Genomic DNA, 27,897 nt, shown 5'->3' on the forward strand with positions numbered 1-27,897 from the left:
GGGCGTTTTATTGCCTTTATTCGAGAGTACAGTGGAGAGAGAGACAGGAAATGGGGAGGCAGAGAGGGGGAATGACGAGATGATGAGAAAAGGGCTGCCTGATGCGGGATTTGAACCGGGGCCGCTTGCAGTTAGGATTGTAGCCTCAACATGGGGCGGCAGCTGTACCAAGTAACCTAAACGCCGCTCTGTTGACTAGAGAGAAACTTTCTCCCGGATTTGGGATTTGGGGATTTTTTAGATTTATTCATTTTATTTTATTTTATTTTACGAATGAGGACTTTTATTTATAGTCCTAGACACATAAACAAACATGCATATTCTCCATATATTTCAGAATCGTGCTGGAAGATGTCGTTTGGCCAAGTCCAAGTTTTTTCACCTGGAAAATTATAGTCCATCCATAGTTGTGTTTTCTGACTCTAGAAAACAGTTCGCTCTAGTGACGCCCAAGCAGAGGAGTGGCCGTCGCCTCTGCTCTGGCTATCGGAGGGATCTGCCAGTGAACACGCCGTGAAAATTCAACTGTCACACAAAGTTGTGTTCCTATGGGGATGAAAGAACCACACAAAGACTGCTTCATCCACGGACGCGACAGCAGTAAGGATATTAATTTCTTTATCTCCTGTTTTGTTTTTTTGTTTTTTGTCTGATATCTTTATGAAACTGAACAATTGGTCGTTTGCTTTAAAATATCCGAGAGGGGAATAATTTGAAGGATTGTAAACGTGCGATTTTTTTTCTGGCTTAACATCTGCTATTTTAGAACAAATTGAGTGGCGTCTTCATACTATTTACAGCTTTCAACTGTAACACGCGACATTTCAATAAGGACTTAATGGATGCATTAAATTGATTCACACGCTTTCAGGAAGTTAGCCGAGATATCTGAGTGTACATATCATTTACCATCTTTTGTTTTTGTTACTATTTTGTGTTTCAACATGCATTTGTCTTTACACACTATATCTCTTGTTGAGCAAAGTGGTACAAGGCTGCATCCTACAAAAATCCTCAGTTGTAATGAACAGAACAGACATGAGCACACTGAAAGTAGCATCAGTTGGAAAATGACCTTTGAATATCTAATTCTCCTTGCTTTTGAGATGTTAAATACTCTAACAGCACCTAGTTGCACCTTTCACAGAGCAAAGTCACAAACTGGCTCACAAAAGTATGAAAGGATGTTGTAACAGCATAAAGATGTAAGATAAGCAACAGAAAGATCACACTAAAGTTCATAGGGAGAGAGAAGGTCGGAACAGGTTTTCAGAGCAAAGGACAACCAGTAAGACCAGGTCAGAGGTGATCCAAGAACAGATCAGGGAAGAGAGGGACACCGGTGCCTCTACATGTACATGTACGGATTACGTAATTATGAAACTAACTAACTAAACTTCCTAATTTACATGGGAAGCCTATGTGACTCTTGGCCTGCTGTCAGCAGTCTTGCTAGACTTGTTGTTTAACAATCCTTGCATGCAATCTAGAGACCACAAATTAGAAGGAGTGTCATTATTGAACAGTGGATGGAAGTAAAGCAAAGATTATAATCTGTGGCTCTGTCAGTTATGATACAATAGATCTGAGTTTTCCTATGTTTCTTATGGACTGGATAATTTTGAATGAATACTCTAACAACACCTGATTGCACCTTTCACAGAGCAAAGTCACAAACTGGCTCACAAAAGTATGAAAGGATGTTGTAACAGCATAATAGATACGGTAAGATATAAGCAACAGAAAGATCACACTAAAGTTCATAAACTACACAGGGAGAGAGAAGGTCAGAACAGGTTGTTTTTTTAGCTTCCTTAAAGCAGAAGTAAGTGGTCCGGTCGTTTTCGCTAATGCTGCGTTCCAGGCAGGCTTTTGAAATCGTAAATTACAGCTTCAAGTCACAACTTACGACTTTGTAGCGTTCCAGGCAACCCACTCGTGTTTTTCCGACCTGTTTTACCGGTGAAAGTCACTATAACGGCCACTCGTAACTTCCGACCGGTGAACTCGTACCAGATCGAACTGGTACCACTTCACGGTCGGAAAAATACGAGTTTCCTTGAACGCACCATAACAGTCCTCATCCCTACGTCGCCACATTCACGGCGTCCCTTGGCTGCACACACAGCCCTGCATGCCGTTCTCTCTCCTCATTGGATAAAAACTGTAGGATACGATAAATGTTTTCTCCTCGGCTCAGAGCAGAGCAGAGTGACTGACAGACCCGTGTTTCAGACCAAACACTCTATGTAAGTGATTGCTGTCGGAAGATATAACTATTTAAGACTTATATTAACACAAATATATCACTTACTTCTGCTTTAAGTGAATAGATAATGTGAAAAATGTTCTATCATGTTGTATTTTAAGTTTTTAGAACAAGGGACAACCAGTAAGCCCAGGTCAGAAAAACCAAGTGATCCAAGAACAGATCAGGGCTGAGAGGGACACCGGTGCCTGTACATGTAACTACTTATGAAATTATTATGAAACTAACTAACTAAACTTCCTAATTTACAAGGGAAGCTTATGTGACTCTTGGCCTATGTGCTGTCAGCAGTCTTGCTAGACTTGTTGGTTAACAATTATTGCATGCAATCTAGAGACCACAAATTATAGAGTAAAAGGGAGTGTGTGTGTTTATCCAGTTTTATTAAAGGATGAATGTACAGCTGAATGTATGATTGCTAATATGCGCAGCTCATCCTGAGCTAAAGTTTTTGCACATCTGTTCTTGTTTCTTATTGTGGTGTTCTTCTCTATTGTGTATTTGAGAGAGCATCTACTAGGCAATGGTGGCAAGGGAAATTTTCCTTTTAAGAAGCAGAAACCTCAAGCACAGTATAACCATGTGCCTCGACCCACTTGGTTGGAAGAGAGAGAGTAATATTTATATTTATAATAACTGCAGTTGGACATGCGAGGAGGTAGATAAGAATGAAGGATTAGGGAAGGAGGGGGGAAAAAATAAAGGTTTATAATGATGTAATGTTGACAGTGTTTACAGTGATCCTATCAGCAGGACAACCTGTTGTATTGCTGACACTGACTGCCCAGCTGTTGGGTATCAGGGGCAAGTCAGATGTCAACCTAGGGGTTGCTGCAGAGCAGAGGGGTCAGATATGAAAAGGGCAGACCAGGGCCATAAACTCTAGGGACAGAGAGTGCAGGATGTGGTAGCCTACAAGGTTCAAGCAGATCAGACAGATTTGAAGGAGCGTTCATTTAGTTTAGCTGCCCCCCCCCCCGTCGGACGATGGCCGCATCCTCTCACACACATACACAACACAGAGAAGCGCGCATGCATAACAGCAGCGCGTGTTGAAAGCAAAACTTAATACGGCATGGCGCGACGATACACCCCCCCCCAACTACAAAAACTGTAGTTGTCACATCATGAGAGACAAGTGTGAAATTGAGGCATTGCGTTTAACCACTGACAAATGTGTTTTGTGTTCCTGTTTTGCCAATTGTGGTTACCGATGTCACAGTGACAACTGTGTTTTGTTGCATGAGATCTGCAAATAGTGTTTTACTAGATGAAGATCATTTATGGTATTGTCAAAAGGATGTTTGATTCAGTGAATGAGTTTAGAGCAATTGATTCTTCACACACCAGGAATAAGTGTTTTAGCAATTGAGAAAAACTGTAATACATTCAACAGGAAATAGAGTGTATGATTTTCAACCACACCAGTTCCGCTCAAAACTCCTCTAGATCTATATTAATTAGTGTTTCCTCCATAAACCACCGTCAACACCTCTAACCATCTCATTTTGAAGATAATAGAAGCAACTGAGATCAAAAGACCAGCGGTGTTAAATTTCAGTGCGATTAAATTGATGCGCAAGTGAGATCAAGCTAGTGATTATTCAAATTCTATATAAAGGTGATCAGAAAATACAAAACTAAGAAGCGAGACAGTCAGATCGGATGACTCAGTTGTACTAGATAGTGTCAAATCCAGAGTATTACAGTTTTTCTCAATTGCTTAGACACATTTCTTGAAACCTTCCATCCGTTTCTCTAAACTACATTCACAAAACCTGTGACTCTGCCTGCAAAACTAAACTATTGCCTCAAAACAGTTCAAACAGTGCTCAAAACCAAACATTGCTGTCAGATCAGAGCCGAATCAATCAAAATGAAAAACAAATTTTGAGTTTACCATTATGCAACGCAAGTGCATCACAGTGAAAAATGTGTTTTATCGGTTCTGCCCAATACTGTAGGTGAGCAATTCAATAAATGGGCTCAAGGCAATGAGCATTTGGTTCAGACAACAGCGTTTAGTGTTTTAGCAATTGAGAAACACTGTAATAGTGCACTGAGTTGTTTGGTCCACAAATTGGAGAAAGGAGGTTGTATAGAATAGATCATATAGAAAGGGTTCACTTTGAACATCACAAGCCTAGGTGAAACTGGGTCATCTTTCTTTATTGTACCACAAGTCTGCCATTTTTGAACTGACATAAGTGGTAAGCTCAACAGGAAGTAGCTGCTACACACAAAACAAACTCCATTTTGAACATGATAGTTGGAAGTAGCTAGCTGTAATGTGGATACAATCTGTGTACAATCCAAATCCAATCCTTGTGGTTTTTTTGTTTTCCATCTTAGTTTCAAAAACAAATAAACAGAAAAACCCATTTTTCAATTTTTCTGATTTTGTTTTGAAACGGAAAAACAAAAGAACAAATGATAAACGGATTACGAAGGGTACGGATTAGATACAATAAACCCCTTATTAGGTATAGTTATTTTAGCAGGTGTTGATTCAAATGATAGTTGTGTGGAGTGTTTTTAAAGGGCTCATTGATATAAATGGGATGGACAAGATAATACAGACTTTTTTGTGTATGACCTTTTAAAGCCTCAGGATGACTGTTAAATTTAATCAACCAAATCTGAATATTATGGCAGTGGTGGAGGAAGGACTCACTGCAGAACGGTTAGGACTCACTGCAGAACGGAGGAAGGACTCACTGCAGAACGGTTAGGACTCACTGCAGAACGGTTACTTATCCTTAGCCATGTGAAACAGCCATAAACTGTGGCATAGCAAGTTGACGGAGAGGATACTGACAAGACAAAACATTTAGCTCAAAGAATGTCTTCATGGGGGCGCCGTATAGCTCATTCAGTAGAGTATAGGCGCCCCATATACAGGGGCTTTAGTCCTCACTGCAGTGGTCCCAGGCTCGATTCCACCCAGTGGCCCTTTGCTTTGTGTTATTCCCCCTCTCTCTTGTCCCATTTCCTGTCTTTTCAGCTGTCCTGTTGAAATAAAGGCATAAAAGACGTTAAAAAAAATACTTTAAAAAATAATGGTCCTCACACATTGGGCCATGTGTTAATTAGTAGCACCATCTAACGATACCCAACTGACCATGAATAGGAAAACAACAAATTCACAGTAAGCTATAGGTCACAAATATTTTGTAATGACATGCTAATGTAAACAATTTGAATAAAATGATTTAATTAAAGGGACAACGAGGAGTTTTGGAAAAGCGAAGCGTTTTCACACTACATTTATGAGCCTCCGCGCGCACCGTAAAATTCTTTTGACCGGCGCAAGACGGACTCATGTTTTCATTCAACAATAATTAAAGTCAGAGGTTCAAAGAGGTTCACATACCACCGTAGTTCCGACCATAAACGGCGATTCAGCTACGTTATTCTCATGACTCGTTGCGAAACTGAAAGTAAAGAAACGCTGGTCGGCTCGACCAGCATCTCCGCCACCACTAATAATAACAAAATAACGATAGAGACAGAATGATATATTTATCGAAAATGGGCCCATTAAAGCAGATATTAACAAGTGTGGGTAGCGGAGATTCATCCACATTAACGTGAGACTTTTTTATAACCGATTAGAAACTCCTCGTTGTCCCTTTAACAACATTATTAACAGTTCAAATGATTACTCTATCTTTATGATCTCATGGACTTTCAGTTCCCTGCAACCTGACATCACTTTCATTTGTGCATGACACTCCATACAAAAATGACCTCCAAACGTTAAAAAGTTTCTCAATATAACAACAAGGTGTGGACCCAAATGGTAGCCTCGTAAACCAGCCTCTCGCGGAAACGCATTTCATTTCATTCCGAGGGAGAGTCTGGCCTCATTGCCACTGTAAGCGTTTGGCCTGAAACCCTCAGAAGGCCGAGCCAATCAGCGTTGCCGCTGTGATTGACACAGCACGTTGGCCAATCAGGGACCGACTGGTGCAACGCCCCGTCACTACACCAACTTGCTGATTGGCTGAATGGGATTGTCTGTCAACGCTACTACCAAAGATATTAAACCGTCTTTGCTACTACTCCCGCCCAGCTCCCGCCCACCCCAAACGCTAGCAGGGGGGATGAGGCCAGACTCTCCCGAGAAATGAAATGAAATGCATTTCCGAGAGAGGCTGGTTTACAAGGCTACCCAAATGCAAGCTCAGACAGGAATGGTGGAGAAACAAGAAAATATTTATTATACAAATGAAATGAAGGAACTCACTGGGAGAACACAGAAGCAGGCGGGTTAAAGAACCAGGAACACTGAGGATTAACGTAGGGCATGAACGCAGAAACACAGAGCACCAACACAGAATGAATGTCGATGGTCCAACACATCTGCTTTTCTGTCGGGTCTCCTTACTGTGAAAACCTTGATCAGAATCTAACATAATAATGTATATCCATGACAACCTCACACAACTCCACATCAACACAACCTGAACCTGAGAGGCCTTTTTCAATTGTGGAAACATAACTATTCGTTTTAATTCAGTTTATTTTATTGAAATACTCAAAGGCTTAAGATCAGACTTTTAAAATTTTATAATAACGGTAGTTCCGATTATCAGTTCTTGAATGTCTTCATAGGGTAAGGTCTATCACAGCCACACACCTCATGTGGGTGATTGGCAAGAAAGTTGTGACATTCTGACGCTGCGTCTTCAACAGAGTTGAGCCAAGTGCAAGAAACTGCAGGACCTATAGGGCCCTAAACTGTCACTCTGCCTACCAGATGACTGGGGGTCATCAGGGAGCCTCCCTTCGTCGGTGTCTCGTCTTCTTAGTCCCACTACACCTCCAAGAGGCTAGGCAGTGAGCTCTGGCGTCGCAGTGTCACCCCTACTAGTGCCAGTTTACACTGCTCCTATACGACCCAAACAGCACTGCCCTGTTCAACTGACCCCGGCTCCAATCTTGCGAGTTCCAGATAGTAGCCAGTGCCGATGGTACCGTCTCCAGCAACTGCTACTGTCTCTAGCAACTACTGCCTATCCTAACATCTTACCCAAAAGCACTGTCTCGTCATCATACTGTCATGGTCTGTGTTTTTCGTTCCCTTTTGATTTCCTGTTTCATTTTGTGTCAGTGATTACCTCATGTGTCTCGCCTGTGTTTGATTGGACCACCCGTGTCTCGTTTGCTGGTCTACTTAACCTCAGTGTTCTCCCTTTGTCGAAATCGTCTGTTGTTCATTCGTGTGTTTGCCCATCGTGCTCTTTGTTCCTTTAAAAGTGAGTAATAAACATTTATGCCAAACCTGACACATGATCAGTTGTTTATTACCTGGTTTATACTTTAAACTACCAATAACCTTGACTTGTTTTATAGCCCGGCTCTAAGACCACAACAAAATAGGAAACACGCAGGGGAAGGTGAATGAGAAAAGATATTTATTTCAATAGAAATCATACTGTGTGAAGTTAACTGTACTGTATCGTTAACGCTCTAGGAAATTTTGATAGGGCCACAGGGGCTACTCCCAGGAGTTGCATCTTTGTCAACATGGGAATCAAACCCACGACCTTAAGGTCAAGACAGCTGATCAGACAGACACACGATCATCTTTCACTGAGCACGGATATGGAGGAGCTCTAACCACAGTCAGTCACCTGTTCCCAGAGGGCAATTCTGTTCAGCGGTCTGCCAAGAACCATACAAACTCACCCACATTTTTAAAAAGTGTGTAAGATAAATTAATTGTTAGATTGTTAAATTCCCCTCAAAGATATGAAATCATTAACTGTAAACCTGTGTACAATATGCGCGAGTCTGACTGTCTGTGTGTGTCTGTGCGCATGCATTGGACTTTGACAGTAAATAAGTTGATAACCACCACAAATAAAACCTGTATGTCCCTATGATCAGATTTACAACACCTGTGTGCCAGCCCTCAGAGGTTGCCATGGTGACTTTAACTGCTTAGATTTTACTGCGTAGCACAGGCATGTGTGTGTGTATGTGTGTGTGTGAATAGATAAAGTAAATGTGCACATGCGCATTTGACTTGGACAGTTGAAGTCTGCTGCAATACAGTGGGAAAAAGTTAAAGTCTACTCAAATATATTGGAAACTGACAGCAGTAGAACATTGTAAGAAATAGATCGATAGACGCACAGACAGAAGACAGATACAGAGAGACAGAGATAGGCAGGCAGATTATCAGCAGATCATTGTTGAAACCTCACAACTAAGCCATAGCTGAGGAGCAACAATTAGATTGAACTTGTAAGGAGCAGGTTTAATGGTGTTAAATAGTTGAGAAGTGCCTGAATAGTTTAAGACAGTGTGGAACACACAAACAAAATCTGGTGTATTTTGAAAATTGAATAGCTAAAAAACAAATTTACCAGCAACTTATATAGGCTACTGTCAAACCCGATGAAGGAGTCTGAAGCCATGCTAAAATAAATGGTTCCAAAAGCAGCTCATATTACAGTAAGCACAGAGCTTTGAACAGTTAAACTGGATGGATAGAAGAAGTAGGCTACATACAATAAAAGTCTGACTTGAGAACTGTATGAAAGGTGTTTAAAGAGTGTAAATGTGGCACGATCTGATTTGAGAACAGCTTCAAGGACTGGGTCTAAGGAATATGTGTGTGTGTCAGTGTGTGTGTCCGTGACTGACTTGACACAGATGTTATGAGCTGCATCCTGTGTCAGTCAGATTTAGACTCACATTTCAATTTCTGTAAGTCTCTCTGCTGTTGAAAGGCAATACGACAAGTTTGTCTACAATGGTAGATAAAATCCCGTGTGCAGAGTGAAAAATCTTGTTATTCCTGTCTAAAAGATAGGGCCAATGTTCTCACATGAATGTATCAGTGTATTGTTTGCTTTTTCCAGTGAGATCTACATTTTGTAACATTTGTATTCCTCTTCATTCTAGATGCGCATCCAATCTAAGGCCTGTCTTCTTGGGCTGGTTATCATCAGTGTTACTTGCCTGTTTGCCTTTCTTGCTCAGCGCCCTAGATCCAACTTAACAGTTGACATTCGGCCAAGTCAGGGAAGTACAATAAGGAAACTCCTCGATGGGAAAGTCAGAGAAGTCACCAGCACCTATAATGACATACCCTACCATATAAAAGAGGATGTGGCACGGTGTGTATTTTGGCAACATTACTGTGATTTTGTCATTGTTCTGCTCTGAATTCACATTTTCATCCTCATCAATTCACTGCCTTTTTTGTTTTCCTGACACAGTCAGTTGGCTTACAACTCATGTGTATGTCTGGCTGATGAGAAGACTTTTAAGCTACCATTTTCCAATCTGCTCAACCCAAGTGTGTGGGCCCACAGTCTGCAAATTGCATTTTTGGAGTCCCATCCTGACCCTGATGGTGTGATGAATCACAGAGCTGAGGAATACAGCAGCTTTCAGAGGAGGTGAAGTAATCAACTGTCAGCTTGAGAAATGATGTCAGCAAAAAGTCCGTATGACACAAAGAACTACAAGGTTTAGGCCTAAATGACGCATTACTTGTTTAGCAAGAAACCATTGAGTCATTCTGTGATGCTACAGCTAACCTACCGCAGACCTATCATTTCAGTACACTATGTTTTTGTTCCCATCTGTTTCCTTAACTCCAATATACACCTGCTTTATTCATGGTTGTCTGCACCCCTGGTGGCCTGTAGCTAAATCACAGAGGGTTATTTGCAAAGCTTCCTGTTATCAAGAGGATGCAGTGCATATACAGTTTGCTTTTTTAGCATCTTATCAAGCAAGTCATAGTCAATAAGTTTGTGTTGTCTGCTGCTTGTATTATTTTTGCCATACATATACAGTTGAGGACAAAGTTGTTAGCCCCCCCATGAAAATTTCACTTTTTTGTAAATATTTCCCAAGTGCTGTTAAACAAAGTTAAGCAAAGAGTTTTTTTTGTTTTCAAACATCATAGTTGTATTTTGGATACTTGCATTAATTTACTTTGTACACAGAAATTAAATTATTTCACAAAACGAAAAACTACCAGGGTCAAAATTATTACCCCCCCTGATACAAATAGACAGTTGTGTATCCTTTTTGCTGGATAACTAGGAGAGGAGGAGTCTCACTAGGAGAGACGTATGTTTTTGTTTATTATTATGATTAAAGAGATAGCAACAACCCAGACCCAGCTAACTGCTTACTGCTTAAGCTTTTCTTTCTAAATCTTCACATTCTTCTTTCCTCATGACTCCTTCCACCTGGACGAGATTCCCAGTTCCAGACGCACTGAAGCATCACCACAGCATAATACTCTCACCAGTCACCACCATGTGTCACTGTGGGGACGGTGTTCTTTGGGTTATTTGCTTCTCCCTTTTTTTCTCCAAACATAAGCAATGTGTCTATGTCCAAAGAGTTCTAGTTTCATCTCATCTGACCAAAGGACATGCTTCCAGCGTGGATTATTTCTCCAGGTTGTCCCTAGCATACGTCAGTCTGGCTTGTAGGTGTCTCTTCTTCAGAAGTGGAGTTTTTCTTGGTCTGCAACTTTGCAGTCTATTCCTGTGCAGAGCTCTATTGATTGTAGTAGTAAGGGAGAGGCGAGTAACCCAAAGAACAACTTCCCCACAGTGAAACACAGTGTACTCCCATATTATGGGTGATGCTTCAGTGCGTCTGGAATCTCTATGCCTCCAATTGATCATGCGCCCTGGCTACTTGGCCACAGGGATATCCCTTTGGTCGAATGGTCGTTGCACATGACTCTTACCGGGGAGACTGTTTTTTTTGTTTGTTTTTGTTTTTTGCTTTAATCCTTGAATTAGAGGTGTGGTTGAGGCTTGGCCCTGCCACTGGCTTTATTTCTCAATTAATATTAGGCCAATGGTATTGATTACACAGTGATGAAATAATGCAGCTGTATCATATCCAATATGTTCTGTGTGTAAAGGTCCTTCAGTCCTGCAGATGTGCTTATTGTAGCCAAAGCCAACAACCCTCTTCAATATCCTACCCAAGGCATAGCGGTTCGACCCCTCAAAACAATCATAATCCCAGGTAAAAGCATTTTTATCATATTAAAACATTTCTCTTAAATGATACCTTTTCACCTACCATCAACACCAGCCCAGATAATAATTCCTCTATATCCATAGGTTTGGGTCTTGAAGAAGAAAAAAAACCAAATCATGAGGTAATTTGTTTTTATCTTTGTTTTTTCACTGGGGTTGACATGCTATTTTTTGCATAAGTAAATTCATCCTTTTTATCTCCCCCCCACCCCCCACCCCCAAAATGTACCAGGTTTCATTGACAGCAAAACTTGGGACTTTGGATGTTGCTGCTACAGTAGCCAATGTCTACCTGAAAGGAGAAGGAGAGAAGCACATGATATTGTCGAGTCCAGTTCTCTCTGCACTGAACAGGCAGCTGCAGTTTGTCACCTATAGAAACACTGTTTTCCACCCAAAGACAGCAGATACAGGTATGATACAGATACAGATGATACTGTCTTGAATCTAAAAGTAGAATGACACATAGCTATTCACCCTCATAGAGGGAAGTGGTGCACTATAGGCGAAGAAAGTATACAGTAAAAGATACTGTATAAATACAAGGTTATTTTTGTCTTTATGACATGAGGTTTTGCTCATGTCATTATCCTCTGCTGCACAGTGAAACTTTTAGCTGCATGGTACAGTAAGAGAGGTGTCACTGTTGTCACTGTCAGTGCAGTGGGAGCACATAATTGAAACCAACAGTCCATGAAGACAAATAGTCATGTCCTGTTGACAGAGGGAGTAGCCGCTTACCATCACTCTAGGATAGTGGAGGAGATGTCTACTCACAGTTACTGGAGTCCACCATCAGCTCTGTCACCTGTCCTTCTGTATAGAAGCCTGCTGATTCATGTGTCTATAGCTTTCTCATTAGTGACTCCAGCTTTTTAACTATGTTTCTTTTATGTTTCGCATCTCCCCTAGCTGCAGGTTAAGCTGTTTAAGGTAGTAGACATGAGTTTTTTGTCTTCCAGAACAGCATGGTGGTCAGCTGCTGCCCAAATCTTGCTCAATCTAAGAAATCCCTTGATGCCATCAGTAGTGCACTGCACATACAAGAGCTTTGCTTTACTTGACCAGTGCACATCATTATGAAGCCACGAGTTGTCAGAAAGGGTGAAGTATTTCAGGTGCATGAGGCACCCCAGACAAAAGTGATGTCATACATTACTATATCTATGATTTTCTAGAGCTTACCATTGAGCCTGGCTCACTCCGACACTCTGTCCATGCATTTGAGGGTTGATGACCAGATGTGCTTTCCTTAGGGGGAGCCCCACCTATTATGATTAGGATAACTAACTCTTCCAGTTTACTAAATGGCCTATAATGTCCCCTGTCGTGTGCCCCTCTCATGGAAAAAAAAAAAGATCAGAAGCTCTTCCCTCTTTCTGACTAATGTAGACGCACATCTGGGCTGCATCTGTACTGTCGGTGTCTGTGCTGTCAAGTTTTCTTCAGATCTTTCACTGATATCAGTGAACTGCTTGTTGCATGTGAAGACAAATGCTTTCAGGGAGGCACACGTAACCTTCTCCTGAACTGTGAGGCATCACATCAGGATTCTGCTACTGTGTTACTTCTGTCAGTTCTTCAAGGTTGCGCTTTCCATCCTCTGTATATCGAGGAGAGAGTCCAAGGCCACTTTCACTGTGAACAGCCACAGCTTCATTGCAGATAAGAAACTGGGTACATGTTGAAGAACATGGAAGATAGGAAAGGAGAACCTGTGAGAGGAGGACAGGAGAGGAGGTTGAAGTTTGGTTTGTCACCCCTGGAAGTATTGTTTGAATGCTCAGCTTTCTCACATTTCCATTATGTTTGGTAACATTACAGTATTTCTTTTTTCACTTTGCATCATGACTTCACATCTATAACAGATTCAATAGATATTAAAAGTAGATGTAAACAAAGAATCAGCATACATCTGATATTGTGTTTGTTGCCCAGAACTGTATAGATGTTTATATTTTTTATATTTTACTATATACCTGCAGTCATCACACAACAACATGGACATGTATGATTGTTTATATTCACAGGTGCTATTATTATCCATCCACCAACAAAGCAACAGAATCAGGGCCAGTGTGCAAACTGTAAATGATGTAACAATGCAAACACCCCCCTCTTTGCTTTGTGTTAGCCATAGTCGGAACGGTGCCTACAGTGTTTGTGTATTTTCTTGGCAGTGTTCCACATTGCATTCATATTTCCGTTTGTGTGGGAGGAACTTGTGTTATTCAGAAGTAAATGATTTACAGCCGCAACGATCTGAAGCACACATTTTGCATGTCCACCCCTGTAATCTGAGACTTGAGTGTATAATAATGATAATTTTCACCTGCAGTTGAATTTGCAACTGAAGGTCACCAGTCTTTTTTCACCATTAAAGTTGGGCATGCAACCATCCCCAACCTCTACAACTCTGGATACCAAAAAGGTTTGTGAGCGGCAGTCATTATCGGTTCTATTTGATCACAGTGTCCCAGTACCAGACCAGAATTATATTTGTTGTCTGTGCTTTTTGTTTCCATTTAGAGTACAATATTAGTGCTCTTGTTACCATCGCAACCAAAACCTTTCTACGCTATGACAAACTCAAAGATCTCATCGACAGCATACGGAAGTACTATCCCACAGTCACCATAGTGATAGCGGATGATAGCGAACACCCACAGCCAGTGACTGGGCCTCACGTTGAACAGTACATCATGCCATTTGGAAAGGTAAAGAAGTTAGAGTACTGTATGTCTCCATTAAGTATCACTCCCACATCCCATACACGGACACAAACAAAAATCTGTAGGCCATGTGAGATCCCATACATTTTCACACTGCTTGTAATTATAAAACAGGGCAGGTGCCAGGTGTTTTGACCCCTGTTCATTTACTGTGCACAGGGTTGGTTTGCAGGAAGAAACTTGGCAGTGTCTCAAGTGACCACCAAGTATGTTCTCTGGGCAGATGACGATTTCATCTTCACTGCAAACACCAAGTTGGAGAAGATGGTGGACATCCTGGAGAAGACCACACTAGACCTGGTGAGATGCAGCGACTGTGTGTACTGTATCATGTATTTATTCTGTGTTTATTTATTCATGGTACCTATTCACTGTATTTGTATCATTGCATTTATTGTATTCAGTATGTTTTATCCTATTCTAAAGCCTGACCAGGGACAAAGACTGCTGAAGCTAGACTTCTTATATGCATCACTTTTTTTGTGGCAATGTTGTATGTATTACCCCTGTTAAATAAACATTAAAATAAAATAAAATAAATATAATGCACTAATTAAATTAATCACCACAGGTTTTGTGTCAATCATTCTGTCAGGCAGGTTTCTCAGGTCTTCTGACCTGTGTGCCCCTCCATTAAAACACAGAACTAATACTCCTGTGCAAATGCAGCCCTTCCGTTGGTCTGGTCTTATGTCATGGCATTTGTTCGTCTTATATTGTTATATATTATTAACTCGTGATGAAATACTTGATCCAGAAGGTTCTTCAAACAACTACAAATGCAATGTGTACTTTCTGATCTTATGTTTACTGGACAGACATTGGCACACACAATAGTTTTTTTAAGCATTGGGAGTCAATTTGTCTTTGCTGCCATCTGTGTGTCTTTGCCCTACAAAGAGATCTGCCCAGACCAGTTTTGACAAATGTTTCTTACACCTTTGATGTTGCTTAATTTGCCTCATGTAACTTTATTCACGCCCTTTATTCTTTCCTGAAGTGACTCCATGTAGCCTGCAAAACTGCAACAACATTTTAACATTTTAGATCTTAATTTCTCCAGTCATCATCGAGGCATGCTTCTGAAGTAGTTCAGTAAATTTCTGTGGACAGCAAACTTTTAAACCAAAGGAATCTTTAGTTAAGAAATATGAAATATGGGCTTGAAGCATCTTTATAAATCAATTAATTGCTCTCTGTTATTGTCCATACCTGCCTGCTGCCTGCTTTACTTGTTATTAAAACCTCCCTGCTTCACGTTACTGTTGGCCTGTAGCCTACAGTTTCACTGGAGTGTGTTAAGATTCAGTGTTTCTTGCAGGCACTACAAATCAGAAAATTATAGTATATCAAAAAGACAACAAACAAATAAGGGAAACTGTCTTTTTATGATGGATTTTCCTGATTATAAGTATCTTGGAAGAAAAACAAGCATATGGACAGAAAAAAAACGCATCACTGTATCAGAAAACTGCAACATGCCTGATTTCAAACTGGGAGAAGCTTTTTGAGTGAACACATTTAATGGACAGTTTCTGTATTTTGGTATTTGCAGAATTGTCTGTTTTGGATGTTGTAGAAAGGAAGGACGTGTTGAAAACCTTTTCAGTGATATACAGTATATATTTTTAAATCATATACTGTTCATATTGCATATATTTGTATATATTTATTATTTCTGTCCTCAGGTTGGCGGTGCAGTGAGAGAGGTGACAGGTTACTCTGCAACTTACCGTCACACCATTTCAGTGGAAGGAGGGGGAAAGGAGGGCGACTGTTTACACATCAGAAATGGCTACCATCATGTCATTGAGGGATTTCCCAACTGTGTGGTAGCTGATGGTGTCATCAACTTCTTCATGGGGCGGACAGAAAAGATGCAGGAGGTGGGATTTAACCCCCGTCTGGCACGGAAAGCTCATATGGGTAAGTGTCGCTCATCCCAAACTTTTTTTTGTGTATACAGCCATTACAAAATTCACAAATACCAAGAAAAGAAAGGACTGTAAAAGCTTGATTGTCCTTTGACTGCAGAGTTCTTCATCGACGCTTTGGGCTCTCTCCACATTGGCTCCTGTAGTGACATCATTATAAACCACGCATCAAAGATCAAACTGCCCTGGGGTGAAACAGATGAGCAGAAGGCCTACAAGAAATTCCGTTACTCATCGTCCGATGCTGATAAAACCCTCCATGATGAGGTCTTCTACTTCAGAAACAGGTTCAAGTGCATGACCAGCCAGTGACACCAGAGCTCCAACAAGTCTTAATGAGAGAAAAGACAGGAGGTCATTGAATGTATAATGTTGCTTCCTACAGTTTGTTCACTGGCTAAACACTGACGTTAAACAGCCTAGTGAGCATGTCTTTGGACTGTGGGAGTACCCAGATGTTGGAAGAGAAGGCAAACTGCACCCAGAAGAAAGGCCCCATGCCCGGGGAATCAAACTCATAACCTTCTTGCCGAGAGGCAAGAGTGCCAACCACTGCATCACCGTGCTGCCCACAATTCTTTGTTGGAGAATTAAAAAATACAAACTTGTACATATACACATATACACATAGTATTTAGCCATAAGTAAGGATCCAATGAACATGAATCTTTATACTTACTGTATAAACTACAACCACATTACTACTACTGTAGTTGCAAATTACTCTTTTAGGTTGTAATTTACTACAATAGTCATCATACCAATTTAAAATGATAGAAGTATATTTTTCTAAATACAAGTGTAAATATATTTTGCATTCTCGGATAAACTTTTAAGGCACTTGAACTTGATCCAGCTATTGTCACTTTGAATAAGCCTCCATATGTGATGTGAAACTTATTACTTAACTGCACTGACAACTCAAACTCTTATACAACTGAAAGGTTTATTAGGGCCCGAGCGGCGACTGCAAGTCGCCCAGCGAAAGCCCTATTGTAATTGCTCTGTTTATTATTATTCTTTCTTTCATTATTTTTCTCTCCAAAGGATTGCATTTTTGGAGGCTTCAACATGCCCCAAATGCATCAGATTTGGCATGCACATCAGGCCTCGCGAAAAATTTGATATTTTAAAGTCGTTGGGAATGGGCGTGGCCAAATGGCTAAATAGCCAATACCCAATAATTTCAAAACATCAGCCCCGCCTTTGTGTTTCACCTAGACGCATGAAATTTGGTGGGCTTACTGAACATGCCAAGACGCACAAAAAAGCCTCTTAACGACATGGTGAAATCACAACAGGAAGTCGGCCATTTTGATTTGAACTTTTGACCTTTTTGAACAAACTCCTCCTAGGGATTTCACCCGACCGATTGACTTCAAATTGGCTACAGACCGGTGGTAACAGGAAGTGGCCAGGTTTTCCTTTAACGTGTACTGATGGCATATAGTTGACCCCATCAGCTTCATTCCACTTCTAAAACATGCAGAACAAGGTGGTAAAACTACATCATGAACGCTGTGAAGCTACGAGTAATGGCATCCGTGTGGCGATGCGGCGACTATCATCCCTCGCCATGAAAATACGTTTGGCTTTTTCTTGGCTTTATTGATCTCGTATCATCATGAAAATTGGTACACAGGTCAAGGGTCACAACCTCAACGTATCCATATGCTCATAGGCGATCTCACCCCCTAGTGGAAACAGGAAGTGCCATCTACATTGTCCAATTTACTCGAAACTTCACGTGTGATGAGGGACTGACCCTGAACGCACCTGCATGCATCCCATTACTGCCCCCTGGTGGATGAACCATTAACCGCTCATAACTCCCTCATGCTTTGTCCGATTCACTCCAAACTTCACGAGTGATGAGGGGCCGCCCCTGAACGCACCACACCACATGCGGTGACTGCCCCCTGGTGGATGACTGAAACATTGCATTTTTGGCCTCCTTCCAGGTTTTTTCTCCTTTTCTGCTTCACGCCACAGCCCGGGATGCCTCAGGCCCCGCGGTGGCATGGGTGAGCGAGGGCCCGTCATCGCCGCTTGCGGCTTTAATTATTAAGTATTATTTCCAGGGAACATTTGTATTTGAATGTATTTACATAGTACTGTGTTTGTTTACTTGGTATAACAAGGAAGTGAACTAAAAGGTGTGTCTCTCTACTGCTGTACAGTTGTTAAAGTCTGAAAAGTTCTAGAGAAGCATTACAGTAAAGCTTCAGCCACTGACTCTTAACAAGTGAAATTGAATCCCCTTGTTGCCAAATAATTGTGTGAAAATTGTTTAACTATATTCTTGTATTGATGTTTGGAAATATTTTTTTTGAATCTGACTAGTGATTTCTCTTCACAATTGTATTTCTAATGTGAATTGTCTAATGCAGGATTAAAGTAAAGAGTACATTTCTTTCTAAAATGCCGTCAAAGTATAGTTAAAGCTAAAGTATTGGAGGTAGTTACAACTGAACACATGTATTTAAGTCTACATTTCTATTCCATTACATCTGTGAGGGGAAAGCCAAGAAATTTAAATAAAAAACGGTCTGGAAAGCGTGTGGCTCGGCTGGGGCTCCTTGTCATGTCTATGAGTTTTTAGTAGTTCCACCAAACACATTTTCCCTCTGAAACTCTGGGGTGGCTTCATTTTGATAACTGTTTGAGGCCCATAGATTTTCAGATTATTCAGTACTTGGAGGGAAAAAAAAAAAAAGGCAAATATCAAAAGAAAACAAAAAAAACAGAGTCACACCAAGGAACGTAGATTTTCTTTTTTATCCCATTATCTCAATTATCTCAAAATAACAAGATAATTAAAACAGACAAATAATGATAATGAAGAATTTGGCCATTGGACTTTGGCCTCTCTCGATTTCTTGTGAGGGGATCCAACTCCTTCTTCAGTCCACTTACTGTGTAAAAATCAGTGAAAAAAACAGCTCCACCTCAAGTAAGGTAAACAGTAAGTACAGTGTTGCATTATCAATCTATTTAGCTTATGTTTTACACTGTTGTATTACAGTAATGCCTTCAATTGAGGACCTAAGTTTTCTAACCATGGTAACAGCAAACTTTATCGCTGAAAGTCATTTCAACATTTTATCACAAGATGGAGACAAAACACAAGACTAAACTACAATAGGCTGCTACAAACATCTGTCTCCTCCTACTGTAAGGTACCTAAAATCATCAGTAGTGGTAGTAGTAGTAGTAGTAGTAATACCAGTAGATACAATATAGTAATAATAGCAGTGATAGCATCAATACGCTCTAACAATTAAATATTGTCAGGAATGGTCAGTAAAACAAATTTACCATCAGGTAAGGAAACCTTAACTTTAACCTTTGTCACTAAATGTAGTCACTTCATCTATCTATCTATCTATCTATCTATCTATCTATCTATCTATCTATTAGTCTCAAATGAAAATGATCTCTTTCTCTGTTATGCTGTTACTGTACCTCCTCTACCTACATGCTGTACACAGTCTAGCCTGTTCAGTTTTCCCATTCTTGCTACCTCACCTGTAAAGACGTTTTCATAAGCAAATCAAAGCTTTGTCATAAGATTGCTAACCTGTGTGTGTGTGTGTGTGTGTGTGTGTGTGTGTGTGTGTGTGTGTGTGTGTGTGTGTGTGTGTGTGTGTGTGTGTGTGTGTGTGTGTGTGTGTGTGTGTGCGTGTGCGTGTGCGTGTGCATGTGTTAGTAGGTCTGCCTGTAGAATCTGGCTTTGTAAACATTTGGCCAGAGCCTTGTACCATGTTTTAATTGAAGTGGACTACTTCCTGCCAATTAGTGAAACACTCCTTGAGCTTTAAAGGGAAAACCCAAAGGGTACAGTGTCTTGAGGCCTCTTTGAAATATGCACTGGAAAAAATTAATAACTTGGCTATCTAACATCAAGAAGAAAATAATTAGCTTTTTTTTTTCTTTTTTGTCCCGGTTTTGAACTCACACTACATATAATTTTATCAGGTCAAGGTAACAGGTTTACAGTGGGGAGCAGTGGATGGGAAACCCTTAACTGTTGGACAGCAGAGGGCAGCATGGTGGTGAGGTATAAGACATTATTCGTCATGAATGTAATGACATTTACAGCCTCTGGTAAAACATCTTGGACATCTAATAACTGCAGATTTGCTGTAAACTCTCTGTCTGTGGAAAGCAAAGATACATGTTTCTATATGTTTGCTGTGATGAAAATACTGTATATATTTACTGTATTTCCCTCACCCCAAGTCTGGCAAGAGTGTTGCATGCACAAACCAAAGTTCTCCAAGACAGACAGTTGGTGCTCTTACTTTTCTAATTGTATTCTCTGCTGTGGCAAAAATATTTTTTTCTTAGTTGCCATTTGAATCCTGTGTTTATCCTTTCTCATCATATATCAGTGCAGACATACAGGTCTGCAGCACCTCACCAAAAACAAAGACTGCTCTTCTTCTCTTTTCAAAACCCAACAGAGTGGCATGCTTCACATTCCACACTGTGTCTCCACCTAAAACATATTAATAACCTCGCAAACCCACAAAACTTATAATCCATTGTTTCTGACATTCATTAAAATTCGATTTACTGCAAAGTTCTGTTTTTGAGATATATTTATTGTCAAAACAGCCACAGGACGCCACAGTTGTGACCAATACAAAAGTCATTCACAAAACATTTTGTGCAGTCTCTCTATAGCGGAAAGACAGATCATTTTAAGGCAGTATGTGGTGGCATTTACTTTACATTTCTGCATATTCAAGCACATATCTCAAAAGATATAAATATACAAAGCATTTTATCAAACTAATCAGTGCACTTGTGTGTTGCACACATAGAAACTAAATAAATATTACTACAGTAATGTTCCAGCATATATGACAATAAAAAAACATTGATGTCTGTCATATGAAGCTTTATATATATTTGGGGGTTTTGTCTCTTAGATTTCTTAATGCTGAATACATGATTGTCTGTCATGATCTGAATTTGTGACTGCTAATATCAGAGTGAGTCCAATATCTGTGAAAACACTAGTAACACTGTAATGTAATGTTATTTTAACACAAGTCATGGTGCTACAATGGGCTACTGTTTCTTTGAAACACTGGTGTACAGTACAATGTGGACCAAATGCAGGAGTGTTCCTATACAGCTGAGAGAAACGGTCTCAGCTAATAACACAAATGTAGAAGTCACGATGCCTCCGCCACTTTGGTCCCAGACATTTGGTAGAAAGGAGCATGACTGTCCTTATGCCTCATACCCAAACAGTCATGGTGTTCTCCGGAGGTTTTTCCTGAGGCAGACAACAGCAGCAGTCATCAGTCACCATGAGTTCACAACAATCTAAGCAGTCAGACATCAAAGTCCAGTTATTAGCCATAGCCTACCTTCTGCTGTTGAATATACATCACAGCATCATGAACAGTGACGAAAATGTGTTGAGGGTTCATGTAGTTCATCAGACCACTTGATGTTAGAATCTTTAAGACACTCTCTAAAGTGGAAGAAATCTTAGATCAGTTTCCACTCTGTGCAGGCTGATTTTAACAAATGTACATAGAGTCCCTCTAAAAATAAAAAAGAACTCTGGATAAGGTTGTATAAAGAGAGAACATAACAGAATAAAAATATGGGTAAAGAAGTCACTCTCATGCATACAGTAGGTCTTACCATTGCAGTTTGCCAAATATACATGAACTCCAACTTTCTGGCATTCAGTGCACATCTGTTAAAAACAATGAGTAATTCATCATATTGACACAGTGAAAAAAACATTGGAGTGAAGCCTTTACAGTGAAGTGTCAACATGCTGTGTTTTATTAGACTGACCTGTGTAAAGAGTCTTGCTCCAGCAACATCGACAAATATCACACTGCTGCAGTCGATTAACACTGCCTGCACGTCTGTCTCAGATGTTTCTGTAGAACAGAAAAGAAATTGTGGCTTTTGTTCAAATTATCCACAGCAATTAGGACATCTATAAAAATGCAAATACAGTTATCAAAGAAACAAAAAGTAGTATTTTTTTAAAACACTTTTCATATTTAGTATCATTCAGCGAAATATTACTGACCTGATTTAAAGAACTCATTTTCTGAGGAAAAAGATGTGTTTGCTATGCCTCTTTCCTGAAAAAAATGGATGGGAAAAAACAATAAGATGGTGAAATTAAACTGGATTTTTTTTTTTTTTTTACAATATATGTATTTATATATATATATATATATATATATATATATATATATATATTGCAGTAAGCTTACCACAGTGTTGATGGTGGCCTCTCTCTCCCGTTTCTCCAGAGCTTTTCTGGCCTTTTCCCAGCTGCGAATCTTCTCTGGAGTCAGGCCCAACAGCCTGCTCATCTCCTCCCTGAAGAAGCTACGATTTCCATAGTAAATGGGCCCGTTGTATGTCAGGATCTTCACTCCATGCACCTCATAGCACTGAAAGAAAATCAGCATTAATTTTTCTTCATTCTTGCATATCAAGCATGCCTTGTCTCTAAAAATATTTATTATCTTTTGTAGATTGAATAAGAATACAAGATTTTACATAAATGAGCTTGTCTTCACACATTTTTCGTTTGCACATACTGCAGTAAAAACACCTGCACCGATCAAGCAACAGGGGGATCCTCTCACCTTGTTGTGGTTCTCCAGAGGTCTGTAGATTTCTGTGTTACTGGCCCGGCCAAGTACCGAACAACCAGCTCTGTTGAGTCATGGGACATGAATTTTAGATCAAAGTGACACATTATGAGCCATGATCTAGTGAGCCAGCACACACTCAATGTTATGACTGGAAAAAAATGTTTAATATTTTTGCTTCTTAGCCCTGTACCACACGTTGACACAACTTTTTGCTGCAGATGAGTGCAAGATTAGTTCATGTTTAACTTTATAGAGAATTTAGCCAAAGTACTTGCTAGGCTAAATCACAGCATCAATACTGTGCAGAGAGAATGGAAGATGTACCTTTGTGTGCGACAGATGACAGTCATCATAGAGAAAACCACCCCGATGGCCAGGCCAAGGTCCACGTTAAGTACCACTACAGACAGCCAGGTTACCACCCAAACCATCTACACAATGACAGGACCATAATATTGTATTGTCATGTCAGGATATAACAATTGACAATGGAAGCTTGTTAGTGATAAATATGGTAAACTCCAGCCAAGTAATCAGTGTTAAAGGGAAAGTATGAAGGTAAATGATCTAATGTGCTACCTGTGCTCTAAATCCCATGGCTCTGAGTAACAACAATGTGTGGCAGAGATCAACATGCGTTAGGAGGAGCTTTTATTTCAAATAGCAGTTATTGTGTGAGGAGACATGCATCATCAATTTCTCTACACCAGGTAATAAACTGCATGAAAAAAAATATGAAAACAATTATTAATTATAATTAATAATTATGAGGATGAAGTTGATTAATTTTACAATTTCACCTCCAGTTTACACATGGAAAAATGTTGCTCCAGGTAACTTGAGAATTCAGTAAAAATGAATTAATGTTTTAAGCCTGACTACCTCCCAAACAGTATAATATGTTACTAAGTCACTGAAAAAAACTCAATTAGCCGAATTAACCATTTCTCTTGTGTCGCAAAGTGGGAACATTTCAGAGTACACTGTGTTTTATATTGCTAATAAATGTCCTTACAAAGTCCATCTTGCTGATTCGCCACAGTTCAGGTAAGTCCTGGAACTGCAGAAACATCTGCCTGAGGCTGGTTACATTGATGCAAGCCAGGACTGCCTGAGGAGAGAGATAAAGGATGTGATTAGTGAACATTATTCTTCTCTGTCTGTCCCATGTTTGTAGGGTGCAAATATTTAAACCAACCTTGGGTAGGAAGTGGAACAGTGGTCCAATCAGCAGCAGGACAATCAGAACAACCAGACTAGTGAACAAGCCAGAGAGCTGCGGACAATACACATCTCTTACTGAAAGTCTGTATGTGACATTTGAGATTTCCTCCTTATTCGGAGTATTCTCGCAATGGCAGAATTAAAGGTGAGTATGCAAGCAAATAAAATAAAACATCTGAACTTAACTGCACATGTAGGTTTAATACAGTTGGGTTACAGACAAATTTCACTCTATACTTTCTTGACAGCATATAGCAAATATAACCTACATTCTCATACATAATTGAACAATTGAACATAAATGGAAAATCAGCATTTGTGTTTCTCTGTTGATATCAGTTGAATCTATAGACCAGCTTTGCTGACGTGTTTAAAGGATAAGAAGACATTACTTAACTGTTTTGCTGTTTATTTTGAATTTGAGTATTTGAGTCAGTGTGGGTGTGATGCCTGGTTCTTATAACAACAGTGTATCCTTTTGGTCTACCTTGTTGTATCCTATCTGTTTATATTTGAATTGCTATTTGTACCATTAAGAGCATGGCAGTGGCTCATGAGTTTGACTGCATAGAAATCTCCAGCATGCACATTACCTGTGTGTATCCTCCAGCACTTTCCAGTATATTAGTGGTGGCTAAAGTGGCTGAGCTGGGGAAGCAGGTGAAAAAGGAGGACACTGTGTTGGAGATACCATGAGCCAGCAGCTCCTGAAATCAAACACAGGTCCAATACATAAAGTTAAGACATCAGTGGGAATTGAACATTTCACCAAGCAGCTGTGATTATCCTCAGACCTTACCTGGTTTGGATGTATTGAATATCCATGTTTATCAGCATAAATCATTGCCAATGAGACCGACACTGCATAACCGACAAAAGTTATGGCTATCGTGTCCCCAGCAATGTCAGGGAAAGTGTGGAAGGCTGGCATCCGTGGCTTTGGAAATCTGAAGACAAGAAAATCAAAAGTGATGCTACTTTAAGCAACTGAGCTCATCAGTGTTTTTATTTATTATCATAAATATTTAGTTATTTTCAAATTGAAGGTTACCCAGCTGGGATGTGGCCAACTATCTCAATGTTGTAAGTGGAGTTCAGTGAGGAGGCATAGGCCACACCTGTTGCAACAATCACCTGAAGAATGAAGCATTAAAACCTTATTACTTATTAATTATGTTGTAAATATTATACACTGCATTCGTAATTTCACTTGACTAACCACGAGGATCTCCACAGGGATGGGTGTTCGTAGCCGTTTCCGGTAACGCATGTTGATCTCCTTTACTGGGACCAAAACAGCCAAACACACCAAGGAGATGAGAAGCTCAGCCATTTTGGTGTGGCGCAGGTTCTCCATCACCGACGCTACAGTCTGAACACACAAGTTGTGAACTGTGAGGTAACAGGAAGCTAAATACCCAAACAGTTACATGTTGGATTCGAGCATGAAGACATCCTTGTGGAGCACTGCTTACCTTGAAGAGGGAGAAGGTCCCGGTGTGGCGAGGGAGCCGCAGACCCAGCATGCTTTGCAGCTGTGAGACGGTGACGTGGAAGGCAGCAGCACTGGTAAAAGCCTTAACAATCGGCTCAGACAGGTAGGTGGACAGGAAGCCAAGCTGAAGACCACACATACATAGCTGGAACACAAGAGAATAAGGTAACATTAGGGGCAGTATCTGTAACTAACAGAAAGATCTGCCAGCTTATTTGAATCATTGTTTTTAATATTGGGTTTTCTGTCTCACCATAATGATCCCTGAGAGGAGCGCAACAGCTGAGGCCACTCCAATCCTCTGGGCCTCAAAGTCAGCTGCTTCAGATGAACTTGAGTTCAGTTCCAGAGGAGTGGGAACTAGCTGCTCCACCACAGAGCCCGTCATCAGACTCACCACAGCAAAGGTACCTGATAAAAGACCCGTTGTCTCACTAACAGTGGAAAACACTGTGACTGTCACTTCAACCTGGGATCAAAAATGCATGCATGAGGTAAACTCTTCGTAGCACTGTCCATGAGGCAAAGACATCACCCGTGTTGATGAAAAACAGCGGCCTTTCTTTGTTCAGATGTATAAAACAGATGTTATGTACTGGGCACAATAGCTTACCTGTGGATACATGTCGACCTGTGCCAAAACACATATAGAGGACCACGGGGAAGAAGGAGGTGTAAAGGCCAAAAATCGGTGCCACTGATGTGAGCAAAGCAAAAGCCATGCCTGTTTCAAAGGGGGACATTCAAAAAGACAGTTTAACTAAAGACATGTTGTTTTTTCATCTGTGTTTACAATGTAAAATAAAAGACTTTATGAAGCTGAAGCATGCACATGTTTTTTTTTTTCTTTTTTCTTTTTAAAAACAGACTGATTAACATTCACAGATCTTATGTGAATGTAAATTTTGACCTTACAGTTACAGTTTATCAGGTGTACATCATCATCAATTTAACAATTACACTACTGAAATTCGTTTCTCTCTGAATATAAATGAGCACTTTTCTGTTTGACAGCCCGTGCTTCCTCACCTTGCGGAATGTGGAGAATACCGACTGTCAGTCCAGCTATAGTATCTCCTAACAGCCATTTCTTGAGCCTGTATCTCGGCAGCCAGTTGAAAATGGGCACTCTCTCCCTCATCAGGTGGAGGCAGGCCCGTCTCGAGCACCTGCACCTCCCGGCGAGCTTTTCCCGGAGCCGCAAACTTCCATCCGCGCTCTCCTCGGAGCCGTAGGCCTGTTTGAAGCGGTCCTCCGTGTAAATGTCCCTGTACACGGCCACAGAAGCGCTCATGTTGCCCCCGTCGAGGTGAGTGATGACAGTTCACCATGCAAGCGCTGTCGTGGAGTTAGTAAAGTTGTTGTCTATTGCAATATATATATAGGAGACTCTGCCCTGACCTCAAGAGCCAGGGCATTTTCCTGTCAGACTCCTCGTAGCCAATGACATGGCTCAAAGCTTAAAGTGTACAGCAACTTTTTTTTAATCCCCCCACATCTTTGTCCTGCCTCAGAAAACATAAAGGTGTGCTGGTCCATTTTTCCTGCGAACACCCTCTGGGTCCTACTGCTATTTGGTTTCTCTTTCCTTTTCTTTTCTTTTTTTCAACAGAAAACAGAACTTCAGACACACAATCTGCCTTTCCTTCACTCACAGCCCCTCCCTCTACAAACTCACACACACAGCCCTATCCTCCCTTACGTCCTGCCTCCTGAGAGCAGTGCGGGAGGTACAAGCTCAGAGGAGGCACAATTAAGTCATACAATGTATAGCACTGTGAAACGCCTAAAAGGGATCAAAGTCATATTGTTGGTGGAGATGAGGTGTAACCTCAAACCATGTCTGTTAGCGAGGAGTTCATTTCCGAGAAGGATGGATGTCTGTAATGGGTGGGAGTTTTAACTGTGTGTAACTATAAGAAAGCGAGTCTGGTACTCATGAGACCCCTGTGAAACTCAATCACACATGGCAGCCTGGTTCATGGATCAAACCACACCTTGACTCTGATCAGAGATTCTGAGTGATGAGTGAGATGTTGTTCTTTGTCAAGATGGAGCAAAGACAATGGAGCTTTGCATAAATACAAGTTAAAACAGTTTTTAAAAAAGGATCAATGTGTCTTTTGCCAATAGCATCTTGTTTTATAAAATTCAACATGGAAATCGAAAGTATCGGATACCATTCAAATACGACCAGTCATCATGAAAGTATGAGTAAGCATGAGGCAAAAGGAAATCACAATCCTAACCGACGTTTAGTCTTTCTCTGGCAATTATAAAACAAAGGAATGGAATGATTTTTCTCTGTTATTAGCCCAGATTTGGGTGTCTCCCATCCCATTAGGCTACGTGAGGCAGTGCAGGCAGTGCCACCATGTACTATTGTTGTGCTGGACAACACCCAAGCATTTTGATTTGAATGGGCCTAGATTTTGAGAAAAAGGACAGAACGTCTACAGGAAATACAGATCAAACACATCAAAGTAAAGACAGTAAAGCATCTAAAATTCCTTTTGAGACATATCTGTGTTACATTCAGTGAGTTGTTTCTGATCAAG

The 27,897-nt window shown here is 40.5% G+C and overlaps 2 protein-coding genes across 2 annotated transcripts; one reads left to right on the plus strand and one right to left on the minus strand.

Annotated features, from left to right (window-relative positions):
* Positions 1-581: 581 nt before the first annotated feature.
* On the plus strand, positions 582-16,381 carry b4galnt1a (beta-1,4-N-acetyl-galactosaminyl transferase 1a). The gene is made up of 11 exons (XM_085781969.1): positions 582-600; positions 9,188-9,402; positions 9,505-9,687; positions 11,184-11,290; positions 11,389-11,426; positions 11,537-11,717; positions 13,643-13,735; positions 13,834-14,021; positions 14,196-14,336; positions 15,725-15,962; positions 16,071-16,381. The coding sequence occupies exons 2-11, from the start codon at positions 9,188-9,190 to the stop codon at positions 16,280-16,282; spliced, it is 1,596 nt and encodes a 531-aa protein (XP_085638095.1). The 5' UTR covers positions 582-600; the 3' UTR covers positions 16,283-16,381.
* A 4,178-nt stretch (positions 16,382-20,559) lies between these two features.
* Positions 20,560-26,832, minus strand: slc26a10 (solute carrier family 26 member 10). Its single transcript, XM_085781970.1, has 18 exons — positions 26,369-26,832; positions 25,953-26,063; positions 25,593-25,750; positions 25,320-25,484; positions 25,064-25,216; positions 24,896-24,978; positions 24,644-24,791; positions 24,438-24,551; positions 23,819-23,896; positions 23,636-23,731; positions 22,945-23,051; positions 22,612-22,681; positions 22,231-22,413; positions 22,041-22,095; positions 21,797-21,885; positions 21,638-21,692; positions 21,355-21,461; positions 20,560-21,260 (listed from the first exon to the last, which is right to left on the minus strand). The coding sequence occupies exons 1-18, from the start codon at positions 26,631-26,633 to the stop codon at positions 21,222-21,224; spliced, it is 2,076 nt and encodes a 691-aa protein (XP_085638096.1). The 5' UTR covers positions 26,634-26,832; the 3' UTR covers positions 20,560-21,221.
* Positions 26,833-27,897: the final 1,065 nt, after the last annotated feature.

Source organism: Trachurus japonicus, chromosome 7, assembly GCF_045865225.1.
Source record: "Trachurus japonicus isolate A0001 chromosome 7, Traja_1.0".
Classification (NCBI taxonomy): domain Eukaryota; kingdom Metazoa; phylum Chordata; class Actinopteri; order Carangiformes; family Carangidae; genus Trachurus; species Trachurus japonicus.